At 39.0% G+C, this 13,032-nt stretch overlaps 1 protein-coding gene across 11 annotated transcripts in view; it reads left to right on the forward strand.

The window, feature by feature from the left end:
- ANKHD1 (ankyrin repeat and KH domain containing 1) overlaps window positions 1-13,032 on the forward strand; it is a 110,366-nt gene that overhangs the window by 66,534 nt on the left and 30,800 nt on the right. For 10 of the 11 annotated variants that reach the window (XR_009819321.1, XM_062003031.1, XM_062003032.1 and 7 more), the window contains exon 15: window positions 6,306-7,049. The exons of the other annotated variant lie outside the window; for it this stretch is intronic. Coding sequence is in view for 9 of the 10 variants with exons in the window: in XM_062003031.1 (XP_061859015.1) it covers window positions 6,306-7,049 (744 nt within the window). In the remaining variant the exon portion in view is untranslated. The remainder of the gene's footprint in view (window positions 1-6,305; window positions 7,050-13,032) is intronic. 11 annotated transcript variants of the gene reach the window in all.

The following is a 13,032-nucleotide window of genomic DNA, read 5'->3' on the forward strand; positions in this document are numbered from 1 at the left end:
CAAAATATTTGAAATATGCAAGGTGTTTCTAAACATTTCCAAATTTAAAGCAGTCTATTTTTGGAGGCTGAAGTATTGGTTATTTTTTAAGTTGGATTTGTTTTACTTCACAGCTAATCTGAATTTGCACATCCAGATTAACTAATTGACCTCAGTTGAGTGCTTAAAACTTCTCAGAGTGCTGTCATTAGACTTTGCTGTTGTTTTGAAGTAGGCAGTTAATTTGCAGTGTTTCTCATTTGGAGTGTATGGGGTTTTCTTAAAAGTTTCAGGGACCTAGTAGACTTCAGTTATTCAGGTAAAAGCTGCTCACATCTGCCTTTGACCCTTGGGAGGGGGATCAGAGGTCCCTTAAATCTGAGTACGGTTTTTGGAATCTGTAAGCTTTTTCAGTTAGACCTTCAATATACAGCATCCCCAGTGTTCCTGTGCTGTAAATCTAACAGTCCAGTGGTTTGCAGAAAGGAAAGAAAAACAAACTCCATTTAACTTCTATAGCCATGAATTCAATAATTTTTACTTCAGCCTCTGACTTTTATGCCTAATACTGAGTTGCATACTGGCAGAGACCTTGTACATTGTGTGGTTCGACTGAAACGGGAGTCAGGTTAACAGTGGAGCTGGAAAGATTATACTGTTACCATTGGGGTGAAGGCATTAAAAAGGCAAGCTGACCTTCCTGATTTTCCACTCTGACTCCTTTCAGACACCTCCGCTGCACGGTCCAGCTGCCTATTCTTTGTTTCATATACTTAAATATCTTCTGATTAACTCTTGCTGTTTCGTCCACACTTTCTGCCTGGATGAGCAGCAGACCCAGTTATGTGGGATGGGTTACCAAGCATAACAGTCCATCCCTCGTGGCTTCCCAACTTCTTAGCAGACTTAAAGTTATGCATTTATGCGAATCTTTAGGAGTGTAGGCAGATGATTTAAAAACAAGACACACGTGCAAGTCCCCAAGAGCACAAGCGTATAAAAATATTATCACAGTGTTTTGAGAACGTCCACTCCTTTGAAGCTTCAGTTACCTGCTCGACACCGACAAATTTAATTACATCTTAGCAGTTTTCCAATTAGATACCATCAAACCACCAGAGGAAGCTTGGAAAGAAGACTAAGATTGAGCAGTAACTCAAATTTTTGAGTATCAGAAAATTGATTTAATTTTGTCTTGGTTTTAGCCACGTAGCCATTACACTTTGGATGTAATTGCACCCATTCCCTGCCAGTTTTTGGTAGAAATAGCTGCAGGATTGATAAAGTTTGTAAAAATACTGCATTGTTTGCGGGAGGAATGTAGTGACAATATAAACACATCCAATCATTCATCTCTCCACAAATCATCCTGTTCTTTATAAAGAAGAATTAAGTATGTATTAAAAGCAAGGTACTTGAGAAAAGTAGGCATTTCTTTGTCGCCAGTTAGGCAGGCGATATAGTATTGCAGTGTGCATTTGTGTGTATGTGCATTGGCTGATTGCTTCCCCAGGTTCTTAGAGCCTAATTTCTTACGGATGTAAATTAAAGTTAAACACAGAACTTTCATGAAAGTTCATTGTTGAGCTCATCTCAGTCCTGTTGATGAGGCTAGTGAATTTTACTTGTAGACTGCAAATCTAGCTCTTGACTCCTGAGTGAAATCAGATTTTTTTAAAGCCTTGAAGTGCAAGAACAGTGACCATGCAATTCTGTTAACAAAGCATAAAGATCCGAGTTTGGATTTTAAGTTTCCTGACACCTGCCTTTTGTGAAGAGAGGAGCAGACTGAATCTGGGATTTTCTGGTTGATTGGTTTGTGTTTGGTTTTGAAGTTGATCTTAATTTTTTTATTTTTTGGCCTGATATTTGATGATTTGGGTTTGGGGTTTTTTTGAGTTCTAGGCAGTGTTTATGTACTAGGCGTTGGTTCCAGCAGAGAAGACGTATTTGAAAGTACAAATGTACATCACATAGTTGACTTTTTTCTCGCTGTGTTTGTTTGAGTTTTTTTAATGCTGAAAAGTCTTTTGGAATTTAACTATTTAGGTTTGGATCCACTCTTTTTGGGGGGTTGGGGGTTGTTTTGTTTTGGGTTTTTTCCATTTAACCACTCTAGAAGTTAAGGAGTTGTCAACAATTTCATCAAATAAAAGGTCAAGTATAATGTAACTGTTTCAGGTGGTGGCCAGGATGAAAAACGCTAAGCTAAAATGCAAGTTGCATTGACAGAAACTTCCTGAAGTCTGCAATTGATTGTAAAATCAAGCCTTTTTAATTTTTTAAGGGACCTTAAAAATCAAGTAGTGATTTTTTATAACTTTCGTTGTTTGCTTTGAAGTACAACGAATGTCTGTCCTTGCTAATTCATCAGTTAGCGTTTTTAGGGTAAGATCTGAACTAGGCTTCATTTATGTAAGAAAATTACTTATTGACTTCATGTTTTTTGGGCACTTCCTTGAAGTATCTCAGTCCTCAGGCATGCAGAGGGCAGTTCAAGTACTTGCCTGTGCTAACTGGGAGCATCTCACCTGAGCTCCTTTATTCATTGTGAAAGGGTGTAGAAATTACTGCTTTTTGGGAGACTATGGTATCCTATGGATTAGAAGTCAGGGCTAGGAGAGCAAGTTGCTCAAGAATCATAAGCACTCAGGATGAAACACGGGATCAGATTTGTTCATAGGTAGCAGCCCTATAAAGAGTGAGTGTGTTTTAGCGAAGTTAAATTAGAGGAATTGAATTGCTTAGGAGAGCCACTTGAGGACTATAAATATGAAGGCTGTTTTTCTGAACTCTTGCTCACAATGTCTTGGACCTTTAAGTGTTACTTGCAGCCAGAAGGCATTAAAAACTGGTAATGGTCTCTTCACCGCATATTATTGGATGCACAAGAGACCAGTGATGGTGCTTGGGAATGCTCAACTAGGTGAATGCAACTCAGGTGCTTAGGAGATTATCTACAATATATGGGAGAAGTACAGGAGGTATGCATAGGAAACCTTTATCTCTTATTTGCTGGAAAGAAGTCAGAAAAACATATGGAAAGCTGTGTTTGTGCAGAGTAAAGTCTTACCCTCAGTCATAGGTGTTTGTCTACAGGACTGATGGGAATGCTGAGTTTGTCAGATTAGGGACCAGAACCTGTGGGAATATGGAAATAAAAGAGCAAGTGGTTCTACTGTTCGCAAAATAAATTGGGAAATAGTGGTTTCCTTACTCTTTGGGTCTCCTGGCATGTGCCCATAACTAGTCCAGATTTTCTGTCAACTGAACAACTCTTTGTCTTATAATCATGATTACCTGATGGCAGGTGATATTTGTGTAACAACATCTGGATTTCATTGGTCCTCAGTCTTCATTTCATACTAAGGAAGTCTTCTAAAAGTGACCAAAACAGTTGCTTGAGAAGCTAGATGGACCACTTAATATTGCTAACTTTTTGTATAATATTGTATAATACTTTTTGTATAAAATTGCTATCTTTTTGTACAACAAAAAGATAAAGGAAAAAAAGAAAAAAAAAAAGAAAGACAAGTTGAAGTAATTATGATCTGGCCTATGATTAGATTTTTGTCTGACTGCACTTAACTATTTCAAAAGTGAAAGTCAAAAGTACTGTTCATAACTATTTACAAAAATGGGCACAGTATTTTTCAGGGTATTGTAACACAGAAGAGATTTGTGTAAAACAGGAAATTACTGCTTTTAAATCCTTTCAACATTACAATATTATATTACAATGCTTACATGTTCAAAGCTACCAACATCTTCTCCACCTCTGATCTGGACTGGCTGCTCAGTGCACATACCAGATTTGGCAGATTTTCCTACTCTCTGTCTTCTTGCAGTAGCACCAAGATGACAGGTTGCATCTATTTCCTGGCACAGAAAGAGGTGACTTGGAACTTGAAAAGTGGCCCTGATAACAGATTAGAAGCCAATTAAAGTAAATCTCTGTACCTCTTCAGAGCCCAGGACTTTAAAGCCCAGCTCTTCACTTGCTGGTTTCCCAACATCTGTCTTCAGAACCTTTCCCAGCTTTCCATGGTCATTCCTGGTGTGGTCTGCTGCCTGGGGAGCATTCTCTGCATCCGGTCCAGCCTCAATATGAGGCTATACTTCTGATCTTTGTCTTGTGCTTGTAGAAAAGTTTTTCTGTGACAGGCTTTTTTTTTTTTTCTCTAGATGGGACTTAGCTGGGACAATATTGGTACTTTATTATTTCGGGGGTCTTTGAACTGCAGCTTTTCTTACCTACATAGTGTAAGCTGTCCAGAGCTGCCAACTTGTGGGAATGCATTGTGTTAGGATGGAAATGAAAGATCCATTAACCTTAGGAATGACATGACATGGAGCAGCACAAAGGGTTCCCATCTCAATTGTGTCTTAAAAGCAGAGTTGGTTTCTAGTGAGGTTACTGTAACATTTCTGCTACTTCAGCAGTGGAGCAGCTTAATTTCAAAAGACACCAACTGACTTTTACTAGTTTCTAAAAAAGATGTAGAAAAGCTTTTCAGGAATTTTTGGTGAATGCAAATATATTTTTCAAGAGTGATCTGCAAAACTTACATTGTAAGTCACACCTTTTAAAAATTACGGTGTTGACCATATAAACCCTAAGTACACTACAAAGCTAAATAGCAAGCAGCGTATAGCAGGCTTGAGCTAAACATCCACTAGCAAGCAGATTTTTGCTAAACTTTAGTCAAATTCTTTATTGTCTTCTGAGAAATTGTCTTGGGACTCACTTATGGTTCAGAGACAAACTAGTGTTGGTTGGAATAGGTACTCATCTGGAACTATGGTCCTGTATAAGGCAGCAGTATAAAGTACTGAGCTGGAGAAAGAGCTTACCGAAGGGCATCTTGCTGTGTTTGCAGGATGCTGAGGTACTTCCCTAGGGTTAAGATTTGTTGCTTCCCTTAAATTTCAATATGGTTTATGGGAGATTTCAGTGAATATGTTTAGCACGGAGTTGGTTCTTTTAGTATTTCTTCTTTCTCTTTATAAGACAAAATTCTCCTTTAAGAGAAAATGCTCACATTTATTTACTTTTTCAATTAGTTTCTCACGAAAGGTTTCATTTCAGAGTGAGGTGCATGTGATTCCTGTTTTGACAGAATGCAAAATTAAGTCATTTGTGAATTGCTATTTTGGTGAAGGAGGGTCCAGAGAGAGATGGGGAAATCAGAGTTGTAGCAATCTTAATTCTTCCAGAGCTGATGACTGATCTAGGACTTGTTCTTGCATCCAGATTTTTACTTCACTGTGATGTTTATGTAACTTTATTAAGCCATGGCTCAAACTGTGTGTAATTTTAATTCCTCTTTTAGCGATTAATCCTGTGAGTCCTGATTAATCCTGCCTTATAAATAGGCAAATTTTATTCTCTTTTAAAGCCACATATCTCTGTTTGGGTATAGCAAGTGAGTGTCAATGCAGAAAATTATTTGATCAGGCTAAAACCTTCCCAATTTTTAAATAAGGTTTCTTACACTGAAGTAATAATTAAAATTTTAGCACTTAATAGATTCCTATTAGCAAGATCTGACTGGAGGTTTCACAGATGTAGCTTTTGGGAAAGCGTCCTTAGGTTGCTATGGGCTGCCCTGACTTGGTGTTCCTTGCTAGGTTTATGTTGGAGATAATTTTTGTAAGCTTTAACAGTGAGTAGAATTGTTGACTTGTTACTGGAGAGAGGGAGACAAGGAAGCTCTTATTTTTTTTTTCTTGGAACTTTTAAAAATGTGCTAAAATTTCAAAATACATTTCTATGCATTAAGTCTGCACTGGCAGGATTCTCTTTGTAATGTAAAGGTGGAAGGCTGTAGTGTTTGGAGAAATATTAGTTCAAAAAAATGATCTTGCTGCAGAGTTAGTCTTCTCTCAAATATAGAATACTTGTGCTTGTAACTTTGCTGTTGGAAGTTAGCCTCTGGAAAACAGTCTTAGTTTAATTGTTCTGCACACCAAAGCAACTTTGAGAACTCAGTAAATTATTTAAATTGCCTTGCTCTTCTTGCTGATTTCTCTTCCCAGATGCATTGTCATTTATGTCAGAAACCATAAAGGTTCCTTATTTCTTAAGACTAAAATAGCTATGTTCAAAGGGATATTAGGATCAGTACTGAAAATTCCAGCTATATGTTTTTCTTTTTTTGTCTTAACATGGCCTGTAGGGTTTACCTTTCTGTGGTTTGACAGATGTGCAGTGTTAGTTGTAAAGACTTTTTTTCCTTTTTTTTTCTTTTGCTTTGGTGGGTGAGAGGGGAGGTTTTGGGGTATCTTCAGCATGGCATTTTTTCAAACATTTTTCATGTGCTTAGGTGCATCCAAGCAGAAGTCAAGTTCCCTGCAGGTAGCAGATAAGGACCTACTGCCACCTTTTCACCCATACCAGCCTTTGGAATGCATAGTAGAAGAGACTGAAGGCAAGCTGAATGAACTTGGACAGAGAATTAGTGCTATTGAAAAAGCACAACTTAAATCATTGGAATTAATTCAAGGTGAACCTTTAAATAAAGATAAAATTGAAGAACTTAAAAAGAACAGAGAAGAACAAGTACAGAAGAAGAAGAAAATATTGAAGGAGCTGCAGAAGGTGGAAAGGCAGTTGCAGATGAAAACCCAACAGCAGTTTACCAAAGAATATTTGGAGACCAAAGGTCAGACAGACACACCACTTCCCCTGCAGCAGCAGTGCCCACTTACAGGGGTCTTCCCAGAAGTGGAAGCCGATAAGGGTCTGCCAGAGGATAACTTTTCAGGGTTACCTCAGGTTGACACAATCTTGTCTAAAGATGACGAGCAACAACAGTCTCCACCAGCTGCTGAACAAATAGAGTTTGTCCCTATCCAGCCTTTGCCAGCACCGCAATGTAATTTTTCTGGTAATTTAGGTTATAATGGGACAGAGTCTCTTGAACTTCAGAAAGCATTAGGGAATCAGCAGAATGTAGGACAGCAGCAGCAAATTGCTGGGCAGGGGCTCTTAGTTCAAGAACCAGACGGATTAATGGTTGCCACTCCAGCACAGACGCTTACCGACACTCTTGATGACCTAATAGCAGGTGGGTTAAGAAATATACCTATTTTTGCATTAATTTGTGTGCTCAGTTTCCCTCTCTCTCCTTCCCTTCAAAAACATCTTGGGGTTTTCCAGTTTGGGAATATTTGCTTAAGAGTAAAGTTCTTGATTAGTGCTATTAATCCTAACAGTGACTTCCAATTCTAACATGAGACTTTTAAATACCTTTTCTATGAAAGTGCAAAACTTCCTGTACTGGAGACCTGTTTTGTCCCCTTTGGCCTCATCTTTTTCTGTGCTGCTTTAAAAAGCCTTGTCATGGGTGATTAGTAGTGCCCATTAGGAAACCTGAAAGCGTGACAGTTACATATCTTCTGTAGAATTTTCTATGCAGGTTTATACCTCTGTGACTTTCTTCAGCTTAGTAACCGTCTCTAGAAAAAAAGACAAATTATTGTCACTGCTGTGGACAAGTGTGTCTCCTCTCCTTTCTGCTCAAGGTATTGCTATGGTTAAAATGTAACCTGGAATCTACACACAGCCTCTCAGTTCTGTAACGGCTTGTGTTTTCAGAATGCCCTCTAAACCCTGGTTTTTGTACAGGAATATCTACCTGCCTGATAGATATAACATATGTCAAAAATGTGCCCTTTATCTGGATGAAATGCAGAAATCAAAACACCATTCCATTTGTTGCTAACGGTGTGAAGAGGAATTGGAATTTCCCACACACTGTGTTGTGAGAGTCCCCTTGAAGAAAAGGAGGTATCATTTGGGTTGATTTCATTTTGTGGATTTGACTAGGATTGATGTTTGCTGCTGGAGGTATGTAGGTTGTAGGCAGTTTTGTTTGGTCTGTAGTGTTTTTGGTGTTTTTGTTTTTTTTTTAATTTAGTGTTTTTCAACTTTTCCTTGCACCTTGTGTCTACCCCCTTATTTTCCTGTCTTCCCTCTCCCTCACCGTCCTTGTAGTCACTGCTCTGTCCTCTGAAGTTCATTTTAAGGTTGTAGAACTGTGTGACTGAACCTTTTGCGAGCCATGCCTGTGAACTTTTAGAATAGTAATTGGATCGAGATTACCTGCCACTTTGCAATGTCCCAAGGAAACCACAGCTGGTGAAACAGTGTGGTGTGTTGCACCAGCTCCCTTCAGCTGTACAGCGCAATTCAAAGAAACCCCCTTGTACTTTAGAGAATCAGTCACAGTTACCCCTTTTCATGCATGTTGTGCCTCCCTCCCCCACTCAGCAGCCTATTCAGCCAACATCAAGATAAAAATGCAGTTGGGTCCTTCTTGACTTTCTTTTTTGTTTTAATTGCTGAAGATTTAGTACTGGAGTGTGTGAGGAGGAAGATTTGAATGGTTAATGCAAATCATAAACAACAAGGGCTTGATCTTTGAAGTAGTTCCTGTTACTGATAGTTTAACATACTTTAATACAAGACCATGTAGTATGTACCCTTTCTGGGTTAGCTACTGTGTATTACCTCCAAAATATTTAGTGCACCTGAAAGTAAACACTGCTGCAGTCTGCTGAGTGCAAGAACTGCTGTTTGTGAAAAGAAAAACTTTATCTTAAAAATAATTGTGAAGACCGTGAGTGTAGATATTGGTTCATGTTCTGAAAGTTTATTGTTTTTTCCCAATGAAGGCATTTTTTGTTGAGAAATTAGATGTATTCATTTAAAAAGTTGAGACAAATAGCATGCTCCTCTGCAACTATTAAAAACATTTACAGAAATGCAACTCAAGGAAACTTTAGCTGTCCAATTTCAGAGTCTCCTGCAAAAATGTATTGATGTTACTTTAGTGAAATATATGTCTTCTGAAATTTATAAGTTGGGTTTACTTCACTCCTTAAAAAAAAAACTACTGCAAAACAATCAGATATTTTGCTCACTTTTTAAATCCAGTCTATGTAAAAGTGACCACTGTGTAAAGTGTAATCCTGCTGCATCTCAGATTTATGTACATTGAAAAAAACCTGCAAATCCACCTGCTCATACTTCACGCTCTTTGATCCATGTTTGAAACGTACTTGACCTTTCTTTGCCAAGTCACCCACTAGTCCTTAGTAATGTAAAGAAATTCTGAGCCATAGAAACTGTGATGAGGACTTATTTTTACACCACACTACAGATGCCTGATAAAAATATTCAGGGGGCTGTGCCTGATATGCGGGAGGTCTGTCTCAGAGAGAAGTCATCTTACACTCAGGTGCTGATGCAGCATCTACTCCCATCACAATACCACCAGTGCACCTGCAGTAATGGTGGTGAGTGACTCTGGGTTTAGAAGAGGTACGAACATTTTTATTCCCGATGAGTATTGCAGTTTGCATCGGGTCTACTTCAGGAGATCAGAAGTGATCAGTGGTCTTTTTGCCCTCTACACTGAAATATCTTTTAATGTTGCTCTGATCATTGACAATGTAAGAGGCAAATTCTTCCAAGTCTTGGTTGAAATTAGTTGTAAAGGAAGACTTGCATTTCTACAAAGCCTTAAATCTTTGTTTTGCTGACTGACTTACATGCCTCATGTATGTTGTCACAGTTATCTTGCCAGGCTGCTGGAATAATTTGTCAGCAGCTTGGTGTTGAGATGGTTCATGTCAATGTACAAAGTGCTGGAATTCTCACTGGCAGCCAGTCACTAGTAGATGTGTATCTGAGCCTCCCTGTCTGTAAAGCTATCTAGAAGTTACTATTTAACCTTTGGAAAGCCTGGTAAAACCTACAAATTAAGCAAGTCTTTCCACTCCATGTTTTGATTGTCATGGAGTTTATTTAGGAGTAAAAATCTTGTAACTAGTCTTACCTGTAAAGGTGTGACATACTACATTCAACATTTTATTTGGGTTTAAGAAAGATACAGATGTTGCGTATCTGTTTAGAGTAGGAGAGCAATACATTTTTCTGGATCCCATCCTCTGTTGGAAGAGGATATTTTGTATCTAACTTTCGTTAGTAAACATTTGGCTTAATGAAGCGTGTAGTCAGTTTCATTTCAGTTCACATTATACATTTACTGTAGTAGATTTCTTAATTGGCAGTATCTGAATTGAGACTTTTTTGCTGTTTTAAGGTATTCAAGATGAGGGACTTTGTTGCTAGGTTCATCTCTGTGTGCTTCTCTGACTTTTCTGTGAGCTTTCATTTGTGTACTGAAATTCTAAGTGTGTCTTGAGAAGCTTTATTAACTGTTATTTCGTTCTGAAATTCTGTTTGTGATTGTTTATACAGAATTGTGGTGTTTTAAGGTAGTGATTTGGAAGGTGACAACTGGGTTACTGTATTTAGCATTGCTGTTTGAAGTAAAACTGGTTGTTACCATAAACAGTGACTCATAAATCTAGATGCAGTTACCAGCATGCAAAAGCCTCTGAAAGTCTACTTGTTTATGAAAAGGGATTGCTTTCTTTGTCTTGAAAATCCCAGTTCCTTTGAGGAAAGGGGGAACTGAAGTCCATTTGCATTTGAAAATCCAGGTCCACAGCATGGCAACAGTTACATAGATGCAGTTTCAGGCTACAGTGTCATCCAGAGCTGCTTGCTCAAGATTCTCCCAATGTCTCCAGATCCATACTTAGATAAAATATCAAATCCTTCCTTCCTTTTGTTTTACTCATGTTTTCTGTCATATTTTACCATAAGTTTGGAAACTACCCATCTGTATCTTTGGAGACCTACCTTTGATTTCACACCAAATCAAAGAAAGGCCCTGTGGAAAGCTGCCAGGCCCCCTTAAAGTGTGGGGAACCTGGATAATGTCGTCTGTAGGGAAGTTTTTTTGATACAAATATTTTGAATATTGGAGTCTATGGAAGCATCCAAAGCCTATGTTGCAGAAGAGATATTTTATAGAGATCTAATGTACACATTGTAAAAATCTATTTGTTTTTTAATCAATAGCTGTCTATGGGCATGTTTGTCAGTACCCTTCCTGAGGAAGAGACGCAACACCTGCTCAGTAGGAAGCAGTCCACCTATTGGAAAGTTTCTGCTTTGTGTTCTTAGAGAGTGAAAGCCACACATTTTTCTAGTTGAAATCCTGTGGTGTGACATAGAGATATTGAAGGTGATCGCGCCCCATGGCCGGTTTTACGCCCTCCAGCTAGCCATTCCCCTCAGAGCCATGGGCAGTGCCAGTGCTGCTCCCCACTGCTGAGCTGCAGTGCCACAGTCATTCCTGCAGCAATTTCAGTTACTGAGAGAAAAGTCTGGAGTCAGTATAGTGGTATTGCCTCTCAGGAGACTGCCTGTTACTTCTGGCACTTTGAGTATGACCTGCTGAAGACTACTGATAGGCAAGACTTGACTTCCCTTGGGGCCGACATTGAACAATGAGGCATAGCTGAGCTCCTCCTGGTAGCCAGAGGCAAAACCAGAGAGATAGTTCTCCCATTGTATCCTGTCAGTAGGACAGCTTTGTTACCTGGATGAGGTTTGCAGGAGCAGTAGCTGTCCCACCTGCCGGATCGAGGTTTGTAATCCAGAAATGGTCTTGGGCAAATACAAGTTAAATCTAATTTTGTGCAGATGTGTCAAAAGCCATGTTGGAACCATTGTTGCAAGGTCATCTTTGAGTTAAAAAACCTGTGTGATGTTGTATAACATAGGCTGAGCTAAATGAGCACCTTGAAATTGGAAGCAGAAGTTCTCAGACATATTTTGCTCCATGAATTACGGTGCTGGGCTAGCTTGCCAGCCACACTAAGGAAACAGAAAATTACACCTTAAAAAAATCCTACTGTTTTGTAAACTCAGTAGTCACAGAGCAGACAATTAATCAGTGGGCATTGTTGGACTATTTGTGTTAGATTTTATTTTAAAGCAGAGTTTGAGATATCAGTACAGAGTTTATCTGCATTCCTACTGCCTCTCACGTTTTACATCGTTTTCACTGTACATGTGAATTGTTCAGCGCACACTTAGATGTTTCAAACACCTGATCAAAATCTAAAAGTGTGCAAGAAATACTTGAACATTTTCAGTATGACTGTGAAGTGTAAAGAATTTGTGGAACCTGTAACAGGAACATTGAATATTCTGCATTAAGAACCCTTGAACTGGCTCAGGTGGAGTCCCTCTGCGCAGCCCTGCTTTGTGTGCACAGCACGTGCTCATGTTTTTAGATGTATCTGTAGCTGCAAGATGTGAAAGCATTGAGCCAGTGGCTTCCATGAGGAAGGACCAGTTTGATTTAATATAAGTCCATAACAGGGTAATTTAGTGTCTTCTGTTTTGGAATGAATAACCTTTAGAATTTATTACCTTTCACTTCAATGGATTGAACAAGAAAACAATTATCCTGCATTAACTACTGCTCATTTGCTGCTGTGAGTGGTAATCCACAGCAAATCCCAAGCATGGGAGCATTGATATTTGAAACTTCTAATACAAACCTGGTTTTCTCGTGAAGGCTGGAACATGAAATAAAAGTCAACTCTGAATTCAGGTGTGGTACTTTGTTCCTTAAATATGTCAGCCAAATGTTAATGCTGGTTTTTGCCTGTGTGCCAAGGAGGGTGCTTTACTTAAAAAATACAGTGGAAAACTGTCACCTACCAAAACTTCAGCAACAACCCCGTGCTGTTTCCAGAACCCAACCAAAGCGACCTATCTAAAGTGGCTTCAATCTGGTTCTTTTCTTGCACATAGGCAGCCCTACAGACTGTACCAGTGGTGTTAGGGGTCATACTGAGGAATTTTCTAAGAGTTTTCTGTCTGCACCATTTTCCTGTGAGCACCTGCTGGTGTGTCATTTGTCAGTGGAATCATGAAGGTTGAGCTGGGAAAGGTTTACAAAAACCTCTGTATGTCATACGCAGGTGTGAGTTCATCCTTCATCCTGCCTTATTGATTGAAACATTTTGACAAAACCAAAATGCTGTCACTTATTTCTTACCTGCAGATGTTAGTGTTTTCCATCAGTTGCTTGTTCCAGGAGTACTACCAAGTCCTGTATACTTTGGAATAGTTAAAGCTAGTCAGATATTCCATCTAGTGGGGCTGCATAGTATGGA

The sequence above is a fragment of the Colius striatus genome, chromosome 9 (assembly GCF_028858725.1).
Source record: "Colius striatus isolate bColStr4 chromosome 9, bColStr4.1.hap1, whole genome shotgun sequence".
NCBI lineage: Eukaryota > Metazoa > Chordata > Aves > Coliiformes > Coliidae > Colius > Colius striatus.